This window comes from Acanthopagrus latus, chromosome 17, assembly GCF_904848185.1.
Source record: "Acanthopagrus latus isolate v.2019 chromosome 17, fAcaLat1.1, whole genome shotgun sequence".
NCBI lineage: Eukaryota > Metazoa > Chordata > Actinopteri > Spariformes > Sparidae > Acanthopagrus > Acanthopagrus latus.
In genome coordinates this window covers 16,127,455-16,145,227 of record NC_051055.1, presented here as the reverse complement: position 1 = coordinate 16,145,227, position 17,773 = coordinate 16,127,455, and the positions used below count along the sequence as shown (strand labels likewise).

General features: G+C 40.5%; 1 protein-coding gene across 9 annotated transcripts in view; it reads left to right on the top strand.

The window, feature by feature from the left end:
• Nucleotides 1–17,773, top strand: part of creb5b (cAMP responsive element binding protein 5b) — a 53,739-nt gene that overhangs the window by 3,561 nt on the left and 32,405 nt on the right. For 3 of the 9 annotated variants that reach the window (XM_037073136.1, XM_037073133.1, XM_037073134.1), the window contains 5 exons: nt 125–236; nt 9,859–9,936; nt 10,650–10,743; nt 13,272–13,390; nt 15,197–15,354. In XM_037073136.1, coding sequence (XP_036929031.1) covers nt 216–236; nt 9,859–9,936; nt 10,650–10,743; nt 13,272–13,390; nt 15,197–15,354 — 470 coding nt within the window. In that variant the 5' untranslated portion in view covers nt 125–215. Of the gene's footprint in view, nt 1–102; nt 237–3,603; nt 3,823–9,858; nt 9,937–10,649; nt 10,744–13,271; nt 13,391–13,767; nt 13,881–14,811; nt 14,931–15,196; nt 15,355–15,456; nt 15,609–17,773 lie in introns of those variants that run through there. The other 6 variants (XM_037073135.1, XM_037073138.1, XM_037073139.1 and 3 more) reach the window with 6 other exon arrangements.

Sequence of the window (17,773 nt, the reverse complement as noted above, 5' to 3'; positions counted from 1 at the left end):
GACACCAATAAGTCTGCCAGAGAACTGGTTTTGTAAAGATATATTAGTTAAGATTTGCCACATTATCCTCATCCCATGAGAATTTTGAGTTATTTTTTGCAGCTTCTTTGTGCCTTTATTGCAGTAGAGACAGCTGGAGATTATGAGAGGAAAGGGGGACAGAGGGCTGCCGGTCGGAACAAAACCCAGGCCGCTGCCAAGGACCCACAGCCTACATGGAGCACACGCTCCACCAGGTGAGTCACCACAGGACTCCAGTCCCTGACATTTTTTGTCTTAAAGTAGGCGTAGAATGGCAGCTTCATGTTTAAGAATGTTTAGGTCTTTGGTTTGCAAAGAATCTCAGTTTACCCAGAATTCACATATAATTAGACCTTTAGTCATTATTATCTTTGTGAAACCATCTATAGAAATCATTACAGCAAATCAAATCAGCCTTCAGCTTACATGCTATTACAATGAATGAAGATGAACTGCCTCCACACTCTGGAAACTTCTTGTTGAAAATGAGGAGGAATAATGTACATTTGTTCAGAATTTCTCAGACACTACTTTTGTACTCATCCATATTAATATGGGCAATTGGGAGATGTACGTGCAGTTTGTGAGGAGGAGGATGAAGAATATACTCCGGGAACTGCAGAAAGGAAAAAAATATTCTGTATCGCGTTGATGAAGGTTCTCAGTCAGCCAGGTCGTGGTAATTCTAAGTGCTGTATCGTAAGCGAACAGACTTGTTTCAGTTTCTCAAAGACGTTTCACCTCTCATCCAAAAGGCTTCTTCAATTCTAAGTAACGGGAGGGAGTTGCGGGATCTGGCAGTAATTAAGCCCTTGATTAAGTTAAGTCCAGTTGCCTACGATACAGAACATTATTCTGTGTTGTTTCATTTCTTTTTTAACACAGTGTTCATGCAGCTTAACACTTTGGATAAGAAAGGATGTTTGTTAGAAATGAAGACAACAACAACAAAAAACCCTGAATGTACTATTATTTTAAATTGTCATTTTACCTGTTTTGCTGAGGTGATGTAAATTTGAATGCCGTTAAGTTCACACTTCAGTCCCTGCAGGCACATTCATCTCTGCTTAAATGTGGGGAGAGCAGGAAACAATGTTTTACAGTATGTTTCCATTTATTTAAACACCTGCTTTCCATCTTTAAATTGATTTAAAATATTTCTGAAGGTGTTTAATATTTTGTTTAGAAATTGAAAACCTGCACAATGCCTTTTTATTTCATTTAGCCGCCTTCACCTTTTGCACCTGCTGCTACAAAGCATCCTCAGTGGTGCTAGTCATCCCAAGGTGATCTTACTCAAAAGCATTGCACAAAGGCATAATAATAAAAGGTTTAGTATAATATAGATCAAATCTGCTTTAGTGTGGGTCACTGACCCAAACTGTATCGGCTCTTTCCAACCTTAATAGTCTGCTCCTCTGGGAGCATAATGTTTGGATTGGTTGGGAAATATATTGGCAATAAAGAGACAAAAGGATGTCATAAACGTTGATTAAAGCTCCGGTTAAAAGACAGAGGCGGAGAGGCTCTGAGTTATGAGGGCTTTTCAGACTGCGTTATTGTTTCACTGACAGAGCTCTTAGTGCGTCTAGTGGAGTGGTCGCAGGCGAGTGGTAAACATTTCTCAATGTGCGAGGAGTCATTAATCCCTGGAGCCGAGGATGGCTTCACTATCTGTGTCTGTGGCCCAAGAAATCACAGCCAGTTGGCACCAGCAGGTCACACAGAGCTCCAACATAAATGCTTTGTACTTCAAAAGCTGTTTAAATCTTTTCTAGTGTGCTGTAGCTAAGACACCGCGTTTTTAGACGAGGCAGGTTGGAACGACGATGTGCTTTTAAAACACGTTCGGTTCATCTGCAAGTGAAGCTGTTGATGATGCATGTATGAAAGCAGTAGACGTAGGCTTGATTTGACTCTTAGAAGAGTAGCCAAAAGCAATGAAAACAAACTGTTTGGGCCGAGACAGTGAAGTCTGACAGTAATGTGCAGCTTTGAGGCTTTCAAATATAAAATCTGTCACCAAGGCTGGATTACCAACTGGGCTGACTACAGGGCCCCAGAAGTTAAAGGGCCCCAAAAGCTCCTATTCCCAACACATCCTCACAGTTGAATGACTGAAACTGTTGATGTCAGCAAACAACATATATCACTGTCCACAGATAAGAGCACTCACTGTTGACTTCTGGTTTCACACTAGACATAAAAATAAATCTCTGTACTAGTTTAACTTGACCGTCCAACACCAGCCTCCTCCCTATATGGACTTTTCTCTCTTGATACCTCTCCTCACTTCCTCCTTAAAGCTATAGTATGTACTATGGCTGCTACTATCTGCTTGTCTGTTTTTGTTTTCACTTTCTAATTTAGTCGTTGTGTATCTGGAGAGCCTTAAAGAAAATTCCAGCCTGGTGGGCAATAAAGATTTATTCGCTTATACTCTATTCTTTTCACCTCCAAACAACAAACTTAGATATGGGTCATAATGAGCTGCTTCCATTTTCGACCTATATGGTTGTTTTTCTGATGAGGACAGGCCTGCTGTTCTAATTGAAATGATTTACAGAATGATAGTCAGTGACAACCCCAGAAATCTTTTGTAAGGGTAGTAACTTAAAATCTGAGTGGAGAAAACCAAAAAGCACCCACTGGCCTTTTACCCCCTGACAGTAGTCAACAGTGGCTGACTGGCTATGCATTTGTTATTTTTCTTTCAAATTAACTATTACGAAAAATATACATTATTCATTTAAATCAATAGTACCTAATGTATAATATCCCTTGGCAGCACCACTGATGATCAGTGGCTCCTGTTACTGTATATGTTCTTGTCTTAAGCCTCTTCATCTAAACACGGTCTGCAACTTTGAGGCCAGGTAGCACTGGGGGAGTATTGGGGGGGGGGTAATTGTTTCCCAACAGCCCATTTGTACCTTGGGCCCCAATGCAGTTAATCTGGCCGTTACTGTCATTGCATTACAGACAGCCACCTGTAGACTCACAGGTGGATAGCTGTCATAAAACTCCCTCACACCTTGGAGGACATTTAAACTCTGAAGAATAGACCTATCGTTTCATTTTCCCCCCAATTTTTATTAATGTATCAGAATATAATTAGTCCCATGAACCCTTTTCACAGTGGTAAAAGCGCAGGTGTGAAAATAAAATGAACAATGGCTGAATTCCATTTAGGTGCTGCAGTTTCAGGATGGCATGCTGACTTGTTGTCACACTTTCTGGGACACTTGAATAGAACAGATCTATTGAGCAGACCAGATCTATTGTTCTCTAAAAGTGAGGAAGTTCAGAGTGGCTTTTATGGTTATTATAAGAGAAACGTGTGCATTATATCAGCCTATTAAAAGGGAACGAATTGTCTATTGTGATGTCTCTCGTGTGTTCAGTGTCTTCCAAGTGATGAGTGTGATTGCACAGTGATTGCATCTCACTTCGCGCTCAGTTCACTGAGTTCACTCGGTTTTGTTATCAGTCATAAGATGCGCCACGGCGCGCTCATTAGCATGTCTGACTGATCCGGGCCGGAGCTCCAGCTTCGCACCACACCCACCCGGGGTCCAGGCAGTGGTCCGTCCATGCCTCTCGGGGCGTGCGTTCGCAAACCCCGCCCGCCCCGCTTCGCGCCGCCTCCGAGCGGACCGCAATGATTTAGAAGTTCAGGAATCCCACGTGACGTCACCGGGGGGTGACGTTATGCTTCTCTAAATAGATCGTATTGTAATCTTTTCTCAGTCCAACGTGGTTTCTTCTGAGAGACTGCTTCACATTTTCTACACTTGTTTGGTGAGTTGAAACCCTTGATACCAGCATGCAGAGGACCGTGCACGCTCCTCTGCAGGTTCGTTGTGTTTGTTCAGAGCGACCCTCGTTACTTTTTCTCCTCCTTTTCTTCATGCAACAGCTTGTTTTGTTGTTCGCCTCAGCAGGTCCTGCTCCAGATGAGTTGGGTTTTTTTTCTGTTCTTCTTCTTCTTCTTCTTCTCCTCATTTTCTCTACTCATTTGACGCGTGCAACTTGGCGGTCTAACGGGTCGTGTTGGTGCTGTTGGAGCGGGCGTATTGTCATCTCACTTCGCTGTCTGTGCGTTGACTTGTTGGAAGTTGAACGCGGAGTCAAGTGCTGCTGCTGCTGCTGCTGCTCGGTCTGTCTGTCTGTCTGTCAGGTAGCAGCGGAGGCAAGTCTGCAGGAATTCATCTCACACTCGACTAAAAACTACACAAAGGCTCACTGCAAAGGAGGATTTTTTTTTTTTTTTTTTTTTTTTTAAATATTATTATTATCATTATTAATTTGGCACGTCGTCCAGTGTTCCAATCAGTCCTACCCACCTCACCGCTTGGATCGCCTGCATCATTGTCATGCCTGTCCCATCTCGGGATACGCAGAGCCGGCGGTCGTCCCGGGCTCTCTGCTGCGCGCTGCGGTTCACCAGCGACCGTCTGGAAAACGATAGCTCGGTGGTTTTTGGCTGTTATGCCGGTCAAAGTGAGGAAGAGAAAAAAAAGGGGAAAAAGAAAAAGAGAAGAGTGATGGTCGTGTTCCCGTGAAATTTACGTTCCCTTTTCTCTTGAACAGCAGTGTGACCAACATTACGTCATTCTGCAGGCCGGTCGATATTTGATTAAGCGCTGAGATGTTGAGGGTTACTTTCAGGAAGGTTGTGCTGACGAGGCGCGCTTTACGGCTCGGAGAAGACGAAAAGGAAAAAAAAAAGAAAAGAAAAGAACGTAGAAAGCTGTTTTAATCATTTGATTACTCTCCGCTGTCATTGTGTTTAATGTGACAATCGTTTCTCATGCACGATGCTTTACATCAGCCCAGTTTAATGTGTCCCTTTAACTGGCTGTGCTAATGACACCTGATAATGAGGTGTTTAAGTTTGATGAGGATTTAGTCATTCTGGTCATTAAATAAAGGCTGAGGTGGACTTTTCTGGAGAATAAGGCCCTGGTGTACCTTTATGGATTTAAGTTGTGACAGCAGCAGTTTAAGGAAAAGTTTGTAAGATGAATTCGCTTTATTACGTGTTTACTTATTTGATGCAAGGGTTAGGTTTTTGCCTTTGCGAAACAAAAATAAATAAATAAATAAATAAAAATAGAAATAATTAAGGCTCATGATAAATTAGTTTTTCAAATATCTTATTTCAATAATATTTCACCTAAGGGAATCAGTCTGGTCAAAATATGAAGAACTACATTTAATACATATTTTTAGAAAAGACAGTAAATTCACTGGATAACTCCTGTAATTTAGTAACCTTGATACAGATGTAATTCTTCCCATAGTTGTTACAGCTTGATTGCAGTCCAGCAGCTCTTCGCAGTAATAAAACGTGACCTATGATTTGTTGATGGTTGTGGCTTGTGCTCAAGGTGAAACATTCCTCAGGTGATGATTGTGCTAATGCATGAATGGGTCAAATAACCTATATCCCAGCGCCAATCACGGTTCAATCAACAGTTGTATGTATGTCATTATTTTGACTTGCTCATTTTTAATACAAATATATTCTAGGGCTTTTTTCTCTCTTCCAGCAATCATATTAAATATTTTTGTAAGTAAGAATCAGTGTCATGCTCGTGTCTTTTTGTGTTAGTGGTGGAAGAGAGCAGTAATCGACAGGTCTTGAGGTTTTTGAATTACAGCGCTCTTTTTTGTCACATATTCGCTTGGAGAGCAGAAGTTCAGGGCAGACACCGTCTAAGAGGGCCATGTTCCCTGCCTCAGGGTTCGCCGTGATCCTGCCTTGAACTTGTGCTGTCAAAGGCCCAGGCTATGGGGAGCCGAAGATTTGAATAGCTGCGCATGTTTGTGCTTGCTTTAACCCCATATGCCTTTGCACCCCGACCCCTCTTTTCCTTCACCATATTGTTTAAATTCTAATACGCGCCCTACCTGGAGAATTCCTCCCGAGCTCGTCTTGAAATCGAATGCCGGACCCCCTAATCCTTCCCCTCGCACACATCAGGACGTAGTTAATGTAAAGTGTAACCAAATTTCCTCTGCTAAACTAAAACATTGATATCAAATGAGAGCCAAGTGCCCCCCTCCAAGGTAAGGGGCCTTGAGTACCGATGATTTGAAGTGTGAAAGCTGTTGGATAATTCACAGAGGCATTTTCTCAGAATTTAATGGTTAAAAGTTTTATGCGTCATATGGTTTGAATTTCCTGGTAAATGTGATGAAATGATCAAGTCTCTATTGAGAAAAAGGAAGGTAACAGTTACATTTTTTGCATCTGTTCAATACTCTCTTGTTTTTCGCCAGAGCTTTCTGTTGGTTTATTGAAAAGTTTTAGTTTTAGATTAAGTGAGTCATAGTCATGCAGATGTTCAGGAAGAAAGGCCAGGACATAACATCAATTGTACAAACAGTTAAATTTAACTGTATTTGAGATTAAAAAAAAAATGGAAAAAATGTTGATTTAAGACATGAATAGTCAGCGATTGGTTGGCTTTTTGAAGCCCTGGTTCTACAGTTGCCGTCATCCCGGGTCTGTAGTTTTGATTCTGGTTTAGGATCAGCAGTGTTAGTCGTGTTTGTTGTGTCAAAGGAAACCAGGTGAGTGTTCAGGGGCCCTGCAGAAGAGCTGGAGTGAACTGGTGACAGAAAGAGAGACCAGGGCTCATTGCTCCCTGACAGAGAGACCCTGTCCAGAACCCTGTTCTGCACGCTTGCTCATGAAGTACAGCTTGTTAGGAAAACAGCACTGCTTAGCATAACACAACATTTGAGTGTTTTGACTGTGCTTGAGGAAATAGTCTGTACCCATGAAAGCGACACACATGTACATAGTGTATGAAGGGTATTCATGCCCGACATCAGACGTGCGGTATTGACTTGGATTACTTGGATACGATTTGGTTTTGGTGAGTTGTTGATGGTGGCAGGTGATTAATAAGAACTGCTTGGTGCAGCTTCAACTGTAAATACTGCAGATGATCCAGTCATTATCAAGAGTGCATGCAACCAGTGATTATTCTTACCATCCATTATTTTGCTGATTCATTTCACAATTAATCGATTAATCTTTTCGGCTGTAAAACGTCGAAGGGAAATGCCCCTTATAATTTCTTAGAGCCTAAAGTGAATCTTCAAATTACTTATTTTGTCCGACCAGCAGTCTAAAACTCAAAGACTCTTCGTTATTTATAGTAAATGAAATAAAGGCAGCAAATCCTTGTAGCTTGAACCATGTTTGATATTTATGCTTGAAAAATGACTGAAACGATCACTCGTAATAGTTGGCGAATTATTTTCTTTTGATCGACAAGTCAGTTCATCAACTAATTGTTACAGCTTACTCCTCGCTGTTGATTAAATAATTATTCTCTGAACAGACATCGAACTGTCAGTGTTGAAGGGATTGGAGCAGTACTACATGACGGAGAAAAAAGAAAACAAAAACAAAATAGCTGCAGATTTGTTTACTGTAGACTCTTAAAGATTTCTTAATTTAGCTTTTACTTTTTGTCCTGGCACTATTTGAATAGTTTGTCAAGTCTCAGTTCACTTATTAGATTAAAAACTGAGAGTCAATAATGTGAGGCATACTGATCGTTCAAACCCCACCGGAGCACTCCTGCATGTTTGCGTATGTCATACCAAAAGATCTGCGTGTTCAGGGTTAAGAATCTTCCTACTATTGATCTGGCTCGAAGCTGAAGGTGGTCCCTCAGTGCTGTGCTGCTCTGAGGAGGGGATTAATAAAGACTAGTTCAACGCTTGTTATAGTCACTTTACATCTTTTAAAAACAGCTGTCAGAAAGTGCTGAGCATATGCAGCACAGGCATGTAGTCACTGCTCATCAGTAATGACGATGATCTACACTGATTCTCACTAAGCATTGATAAGAATTTTGAATAAGAAATACACTGTGACACCACAGCCAGCAGTCATCAGAAATGAGAGAACTGTAGAGTGAAGGCAGAGAAGAATAATGAAATAATATTTTTTTCTGGACCATAATTTGTAATTTTGTCTGAAGTTGCATCAGTGATGTGTTCAACTGCTTCAATAAAACGCAGAATACACGCTGTATATGTGTTGAAATAATAATTTAAAACAGGATATTACTATTTAAAGAATTAAAGCTGTCATGTACCAAAAGCTGCTACTGATTCTTATGGTACGTGACAGCTTTAGTACACAATGCAGTCTGCTGTCAAAATGTATCAGGCTATAATTGTTGTCTTGTTGACTTTAATGTACAACATATTGTTGATACACATTTCTACCTATTTTGCTCACCGTTAAAGGCAAACTAATGCTGCATATACTCTTTACAGGAACAGTTGTGTAAGCTGTTGTAAAACTTTATGGTTTAAATATTTAAATGTTTGAGAGACATCAAATGCAGTGATTGATTAAAGTGCACATCTAAACCTTTACATGACATGTCATTGCTCTTGGTTTGATCTTGAGATGCTCTTTAAATGCACCTGTTATTGTTTCTTCTCTGACATCCTGAGATACAGTCGGGCTGTTTTCAATATCGCTAAGCTGAATGCATCCACCTTGTTGTTGTGCATGATTTAGTCGCTTTAAGTAAACAGATGGACAGGGGTAATATTTACAGAATTTGTAGGCCCTTAATTTTTTATGAGTGTCTGGTTTCAGTTTATACTTTTTCCAGCACAGCACAGGTAGGAACTCCTCTTTTCTGGGAAAGTTTGTCCTCTCGTTAACTGTAAATTATTAAAGCATCTAAAACATTAACTGAAGCCATTGCTCATTTGATGTGATGCAGGGCTATAGCTGTAGTCTAATGAGCAATTACTTATAAAAACACACATGTGGCACTCGTTGAGCATAAGGGAATATATTGTCTACTATCTGCAAGCTTTAAAACCAACTTGTGTTATTAATAACCTGCACCTTGTGTCCATCCCTCATGCAGTGCAGCTCTTTTACCACTACTTCCTTTTCATGTTCTCACTATGAGATGTGTGCCAAATGACTAAGGCAGCACAATGTTACTGAAAGTCAAAAATAGAATCTCAACTCTCAAAAAAAGGGGATATGATCAGATTAAAGTATGTGCCATTTAAAGTTCAATTTGTCTCACTGTGTAGGTGAGTAAATGGGAATGGATTTTTCACATTACCATTAGGCAGTATGTGTAGTTGACAGACTTAATGAGCCAAAGCAGATTCTGTCACTTTGTGGTGAGAATAAACACTTGAGGACACCTTGTTGAAGCTGTGGTTTCAGCGTGGTGGTGGTGTTTGACTAGAAAAAAAAAAAATTGGTCAATCATTGCTCCAACGCAAATTCAACCTGAAACCTGTCACAGTATATGTGTGAAATACATTGTTGCTGTATGCTTTCATGCATAGCAGTGCTCTGCAGTGTTCCCAGTTGTTCAAAACTCAAATCTTAGCTTTGATGTCATTTAAGAGGATGGATTGTCTGCTGATTGTTTTCAATGCTTAATTGGTGAATCATTTAGTGTATCAAATGTCAAAAAGTGCTCTCCAGAATTTCCCAGAAATCGTAAGTAATATCCTCAAATTGCTTCTTCTGTCCAACCAACAGTCTAAAACCTAAAGACTCTTCATATACGGCAGCCAGTCTTTGCTTGAAATAGATCAGTTGACTAATCGTTGCAGCTCTAGATGGTGCATAAGTGTTGCGTGAGAAAACTGTATGTTTAGTATTAGAAAATAACCACACAGCTGTTTCGGGTGCATTGGCAATTTTATGTCATGGCTTTACACAATGAGTGTATTTTACCTCCTGAATGTTGGCGGGGGAACTCACTCAGGCATTCACCTCCTCTTCCTGCTTTCTTCTTATGTGGTTTTTTTACACAGTTTTATGAGAAGGTGGCCAGAGTGATGAACTCAGACCAGGAAAGGCCGTTCGTCTGCAATGCTCCTGGCTGTTCTCAGGTGAGTGTGTTGAGGCAAAACAAAATGATGCTGTGCGTGTGTGTGTACGTCTGCTTGTAACATGAAGAGGTTTACATTGAAGAGGCTTAAGGAGTGGGTTACTACCTCACACATAAGGGAGAAACAGAATAGCATGGAACTGAGTGAAACACAAACTGTAAATAAGGCTGTGGGTGTAAAAGTACCTATAGAAAAAAGAGCTCTTTGAAGTCAACACCACTGCTGATTGTCTTATCGGATGAACTCTTGAAATGGAGAGTAACAATGGATGTTATTTTGGTCTAAACCTTCTGTGTACAGGTTTATTTGTATTTATAAATGGTTAACAGAACACTGATTTGTCTTTGTACAGACTTAAATGGGCAAAAGTATCAATACTATGATCCTTTTTCAAAACCACATGTTATGTACAATGCCATGTCTGCATTCCATAGAATTGAAAGTTCTGAAGCATTTGAAAAACAGATCTAGAATCTGATTTTCAACCCGTGGCTGTAGATATTAACATGAATACATATGTGTTGGTATGTGTTCAGTGATATTTTCTGCACCGGGATTCTGATCCTATTTTGAGTTACTAGGCCTTCTTTCTTTTGTCCAAAAGAAGTAACAAATATCATTTGTTTGTACAAATATTGTACAGAAGTTTAAAATTCTGCTATTCTGGTATCATGACAGTCTTACATTAACATTACATGTTAAAATCTCAACAGCGTTTCCCCACGGAGGACCACCTGATGATACATCGACACAAACATGAGATGACCCTTAAGTTCCCCTCTATAAAGAACGACAACATGTTATCAGGTGAGTTATGGCTACATCAGTACAGACACACACACACTACCTCAGCAGGGTTCATTTTGTAGTTCATTTGCAGGTGTGTGCCGTGGTGACTCATGGCCAGACACACGTGTCTATCATCAGAAAACTTTATGGCGCCCTTTATACCAGTTGTTTACAGTAATGTCAATCATATGACACACTGAAGCTCAGCTCTGTTCAGCGCACACCACTTACACACACCACAGAGATGCTGACGTGTATGACTGGAAAAATCTGCATATTAGGCTAAATTTCTCTTCTCTGTCGTGTGATGACCAAGATTTGGTATCATTATCCGGCACAAGATTGTATGATGAGATCACACTTGTAGTCCTTTTATGCCACACATAAAAACAAAGGTTAAATTAATGAATGAATGAATAATCAAGCCATCAAAACAGAACTTTTTCAAAACTGGTCTGTAGTCTGGTGGTACTGCAGCAGCAGCCAGACGGCAGCAGGGTGACCAGACTGAGGAGGTGGCGTAAGTCTCAACAATTGAGGCAATATGAGAAGGTTTTATTAATAGCAGGTTGGACAAGATATGTTGATCAGCACATTAAATTACCGTTCACAGAATCATAGATATACAGTATACTGCATAAGCAAGTGACAAGCCAAGGCCAATCCATAAGTATAGATCTTCATTCCTAGAAACTGCCAGACCACACGCAACAACAGTGTGTGCTGTTCCAGCAACACCGTTGTGATTGTGTCTTCTGTATTATTTACGCTCAGTGGACAGCAGGATCGGATTTTCTAGGCCGGGTGTTCTTATCGCCTGACGACTGAGTTACGGCTGTGACCACTTCTCTTATTGAGACCTTGAACTCAGGATAAAGTGGTCAGTACGTATACTGCAAGCTACAGCTCAGCAACACATGGCAACACGCCTTAAGCTGATGTTCTATAACTTTTGGTGCTATAATTGCTGACCTAAAGTTAACCCCAATTTTTCTTCAACTAAAACATTGACATTCCTCTCTTTTTTCTTATTAATAGAACTTGTTACATTTTCAGCCCAAAAGAAAACATGTATATTTGTATTTTGGGCACACAGGTCATGATGAAAGTTTGAGTCAATCCCCAGTCTCGCCAGAATGGATAAACAGACCACAAGTATGCTTTTAGCCTTTGAAACAAGCCTGATCCTAAAATCACCTTCAACTGTCTGAAACCTGATCTCCGTGCACCCCCCACAACGTCAAGTTGAATGCCGAGGCTTGACTTGGCTCAACAAATGAGACCCCCACTCCGCTGGTGGGATCTGTACTTTATCAGCTGAAATGGGGGTGTCAAGCATAGTATCTCTCTCTCACTAACAGAACAGAGGTTATGTTTTCTTTAAACAGTGCAAAGACATAATACCAATGCACATTCTTTAGACTTCAGTCTTTCCTGTAGAGGTCTGTTGGTTTGTGTTTGGTAGTGTGACTGTAGTCCTCATGAATTAGTTGGCACCAGAAATACTAGTTGGTAAATCGTATGATTATTATGTTATTAATGCACACATTTATATTGCATGATGACATCTGTTACTCATGTTGACAACACCGGTTAACTGTAGTGTTTGACGTGTATTTACGTTTTTGCTATGGGATTGCGTTCATCCAATGAAAATGCCAGGCATGCTTCCTAAAGATTTTCTAGTTAGGTTTAACATTGTTTTCAGTAAATGTTGTTCGTAAACTTTTATCTGGCAAGTTCTCACCATGTTTTGCAAGGCAATCTTCATAATGCATGGCTCAACATGCCCCTCAATTTAGCTGCATTTCACATAAGATATGGTCGCTGAGGATTGTGATTGTTGGTGTTGAATGGCTTTCATAATTTATGCAACCCTTTTCTGGACAATGTTTAACCTTATAGATAAAATTGTGTTCAATTTTGACTGTTAACCTAGTGTTTTCCTACCATTAGACTAGTCGACTATCAGGGAAACTAGTTCAGCCGATCATCATGCTGAACCAGTGGGGCTAGAAAGTAGAAAGCAAACCAAACATAAAGATCACAAACCAATTTTTTAATAAAAAAGTTGAACAGTAAAAAGAATACCCAATGAAAACAAACTGTCAGGTCTTGTGACATCAAATATCTACTTCTGCTTTGTCCACTTAGACTATACTTCTTGCTAACATGGTGTGTGTGATGTCCTGATATTTTATAACACGTGTCCTGTTTTCTTGTTTGGTGCAGATCTATTATTGTATGTATGGTATGTTTCACTAATGATTGGACTGCAGATGAAAATTAGCTTTCCCTAACACTTGTACAATGAATCACATTGTTACATTTATGTATTGATATTGTTCATTTGCTCATAAATGAAATATATATTGGAAGATAATAGAATTGATATCAATGAATAACATCCCAAACATGATGAGTAACAGAATATCGGTCCTTATTTTGCTTGCTGATCTATGCTACTGTGCGTTCAGTCTGACAAGCATTATTAACAACAGTTGATTTCAAATCTAAAAATTTAAAAGCCTCTTCTTGACTTTCAGACCAGACGCCCACACCAACACGCTTCTTGAAGAACTGTGAGGAGGTGGGATTGTTCAGTGAACTGGACTGCTCCATTGAGCAGGAGTTTTGCAAGGCCCAAGAAGAAGACAGTAAACAGGTACTGCTGGGTGGAGAACAAAGAAAGCCTCAGGCTAAAAATCAACAGCCACAATCAACCCAAAGCCACAGCCACCCACAGGGGTTAGGTCAGGTGGTTGTGATCTGTTATCAGGTGATATCATCAGTCATGTCTCTAATAGCAGCCCACACACTGTGAGCTGGCACACTTTTAATAGATTCGTAGCATCCACACCTCACACCCTCATTTTTTTAAAGAGCTAACCAAAGGTATGTAAACGATTCCGACGTTTCTGCCGTGTTTGCTCCTTTTCCACTCAAGTTTAGTCGTGAGTTGCACATCCTGCCCTCATAGTGCCTGAACACCACCCCCTCTCCTCATCAGTTTTGTTGACAGTGACCGACAGGGCTAGCAGGTGAAGATTTGTCACCCACCACAGGTGAAGAGAAAACAGATCAGGTTCTCCACCTGTAACTTCAAACAGCTCACAAGCCACCTCTCAGGGCAGGAGTCCTGTTTCTTCCCAGAAGTAAGGACAGACCCCTGAGACAACTTTTGTGGCAGCAGTGAAAGACCTGGCAAGATGTCTCATGTGAACAGCGTCACAGGGCTTTGACATTTGACAAAAGACCTGATCGTTTATGCATTATAAATCTGCCCCTGAGGCCCGTGAAGGTTTCACCTGAAACACCTGTACTAGTCAAATCACCACAAGACAGACTGCTTATCTAATGTCTGGAGAGATGTGCAGAGCACACTGTAGCTAAGCTGTCGTCTGGGTGGTTTGGCTCTGGAGATCGTCTATGCTCAGGTCAGCCTCGTCTAGCCTCCCCAGCCTGTGTGGTTTATGATGGGAGGCTCTGCTAAGTCAGCAGGAGGCGAGTCGGTGCAAGATGCTGTGGGAGTGAAAATTATGTGTATTTCAGGGTCAGTGCTTGTCAGGTAAACTTTTGTGTTCTACTTTATTCTTCTTGTTGTATTTGATATTGATAGCTTTTTCACATACGACTCTGCAAATTAATGCAGCTCACTGCTTGTTTTATGCCAAGTATTGTGAGTTGAGCCTTGAGACATATTGTTTCATTTCATACTGCAACTAATCATTATTTTCAATATTGGTTATTTTAAAGAATGGGTAGGGAAGGCCATTCAGAGGAAAGATAGCTGATTGTTAAGTCTAATTTGACCTGGGAATGAGACTCAACAATAAATTAATCCCTACAAGTAATACAAACATTTTAAAATGCTCATCACAATTTCTCAAAGTGACATCTTCAAAATTGTTTCTTTTGTCCAATCAACAGTCCAACACCCCAAAATCCTTCATTTACTGTCATTAAGACGAACGAAATGCAGCAAATCCTCACATTTAAAAATCTGGAACAAGCAAATGTTTGATGTTTTAAAAAACGTGTGCACAAATTATCAGAATAATTAGCTACAGCTTATCTTTGCAGCTCTTCACGGAAAAATGTTTTTTTATCAGTACAATACAGATGTTTTATTTTTCTGTATTTGCTTATTGTGGCTGTAACTTCAACTGCTTGTTTGATGCCACATCAGTGAATTGATTTTGGAGGTAAGTTGTTTCTTATAGTACAGAGTTATTTAATTTATAACAAGTAAATATCTGTTTCGTCATTTGACTGTCAGTGTTTCCCCAACTCAACCGAGAAAAGTCTGTCCATGATAGTTAACATAGGTTCTCATTACCCATTCAAGCTGGGTCAATGGAGCCCAAGGACAAACAGTTGTAAGTGCATGAAATGTGCTGAAAATACAACTTGCCTGGAAGAACTCTTCCCAGATTCTTAACCTCTGCTTGCTTTTCTCTCCTTGCTGCAGAGCATCTCACTGCATGGCCAAGGAGGCCAAGGCCAGCACCAGCATTCCCACTCACGGATGGGCAACCATGATACCAGCATAGTGATCCAGCAGGCCCTGCCCTCTCCTCAGTCCAGCTCCGTCATCACTCAGGCTCCATCCACCAACAGACAGATAGGGTGAGTGGGCCAGAAAGAAAAGGGTTGTTGTTTGTGTTTTTATTTTTGCATCCATTTCAATTAGTTTCTTCTTTATGACAGAGTCATAGAGGCACTGTTAAGAACTGCTGACAGAAAGAAAATGATCTGATGAGAGGTGTTGATACCGGAGTGTATCCTCTCACCTCAAGTGTGCCCCTGTTATAGCAACAGCCTCAGGCTCAGCCTGGTCCCTTTTTGTCCATGCTGATTGTCATCCCTGCATACTCTCTGAGGTAATGTCAGTGTTTTGTTACATTTGGAGCAGTTTGTGTGGGGGCTAGCGATTCATGTTTTGCTGTTCATTCAGTATTGTCCCACAGCAGAGCATGCCAAAGAGGGTCCCAGAGGACAAGATGAGGTCATTGTTGAAGCCTCAGCCGTGACTGCTTTTACAACGGTTTAGCATTTCATGCTCCAAAATAGTTCTCTTTCACTGTATGGGAATGTCAGCCACAACCTCAGAGTTGCATTTCTCTTCTACAGGTGTTTGATATCAGCAGGTATAGACAATATTATTATCAATCTGTGTAGTGTGCTGCTCCGTTAGTTACCTGCAAATGTATTGGTCAAGAAGGTTGTACAGTTTCATAAATATTTTCATTACCACATACAAACATTTATAAACACATGCGTCTTCATGAAGACGCTCCACTGACCTCATTCAGTCCCTTAACCCTAACGACCTTCGAACTTGTGCCAGGGATTTGTTACTGTAAACCCGACCTGTGGTGCGCGATTTAGACATTGAGATGGCTCAGTGTTATGCCTGTGCTGTGTCCAGGTTGTCCTGTGTAGACTTACAGCTCGAGGAGCTAGTGAATATTGGATGGGAGGCCCATCACTAAGCCTGACTGACACCCCGTCGGGCTCTTTGTTGAGGATGGGGTTGGAATTTCATCCCCTTGGAGGAGCAGCAATCACAGCCAGTAACAGAGACTCTACTGGGCCTGCTTCACCTGAGTTTACCTGTCATTAAGAACTCCTCTGCACTGCAAAGACCTTTATGACCACAAATCGCTTACTGATTTGTTGAGAGGCTGGTGGTTTTACTGCTTGCATACACACAACACATCACAAACAGAGCCGGTATGCCATGTGGTGGTGATTTTCAACCATAGAATGACACATAAGTCTAAACAGCAGGTATCTGTGGCACATTATTTGAGGTATTCCCCAAGCAGTCCAAAAACAGCCAACGTGTCACCTGTTTACTAAGATGATGGGATCCTAACACAGGAATAGGATGAGTAGATTCACACGACAGAAACTGATCTGGAAAAGTTCACATCAGCAGGAAAATGGGTTGAGGAAACCCCTACACTGAGAAGCTTCCACAGGAAGCCATTAGGGCCAACCAAAGGCTTCGTGCACAGGGTCTCTCCACAGGAATTTCCTATGGACAGAAGCTGCACTTCACAGGCAAGCTGTGCTCTGTCCAGATTGGGAGTCAGGGAGCCTACTGAAGGTCAGATCAGTGGTTCCCTATGACGCTTGTTGTCCTATTAACCCACCTCAAATGGAGTTTCCAACATGTTTTGGATTTTCCATGTCTTTGTAATGAAAAACAATCACTTAAAACTTGTTTTTTATCCACCACAGTGGTAAAAGGCAGGATATTAATACCACACTGTAAAAAAAACTCTATTACATGTAAAAGTCCTGCTTTTAAAACCTATTAAAACCTGGTATTAAAACATCATCAGCAATGTAAAATGGAAGTATTCTTTTTCTATTATATCATATTATGTCATTATTATGCAGTGATTATTATGATGAATTTTACTGCTAATTTTTACTATTTTATATAGTGTGTGGTAGTTAAAATCTATAGCAATGCATCAGATTCATGGTTTGTAGCAAAAAACATATCACAAGCTCAGATAAACAGCCCTATTTTCAGCTTTCTTAAAATGCATTTTCCAGCTAATCCAGGTGGATTTGGTTGAAGTTTATTTATCTTAGGGAGAAGGAAATTTTCTCAACCGTTTAAGGAACACTTAATCCTTTGGTTTATTTGAAAATTCACGGTCAAGGTTACCTGATTTGGAGTTTCATGGATTTTCCTTGACAGTAATGGTAAGAAAAATTGAGATATGAGAAAGTAACTTGTAACTAGAGCTGTCAAATGTAAAGGAGCAGAAAGTACAATATGTGGTTTTAAAATGTTGTGGAATGGAAGTATAAAGAAATGAAGATGAGTTAAATTAATATAAATATGTACCTCAAATTTGCTCGTAAGTAGAGTACTTGATGTACTTTACTTAGCTACATTCCACCACTAATCCACAGTGGATACATACTTTACTGTGCAAATGTTTAATCTTAGTGTGAATTATGATAAGCAGGGAGACAGTTAAGAAACAGTTATCCTCACCATGAATGGAGCGGTTTGTGTATG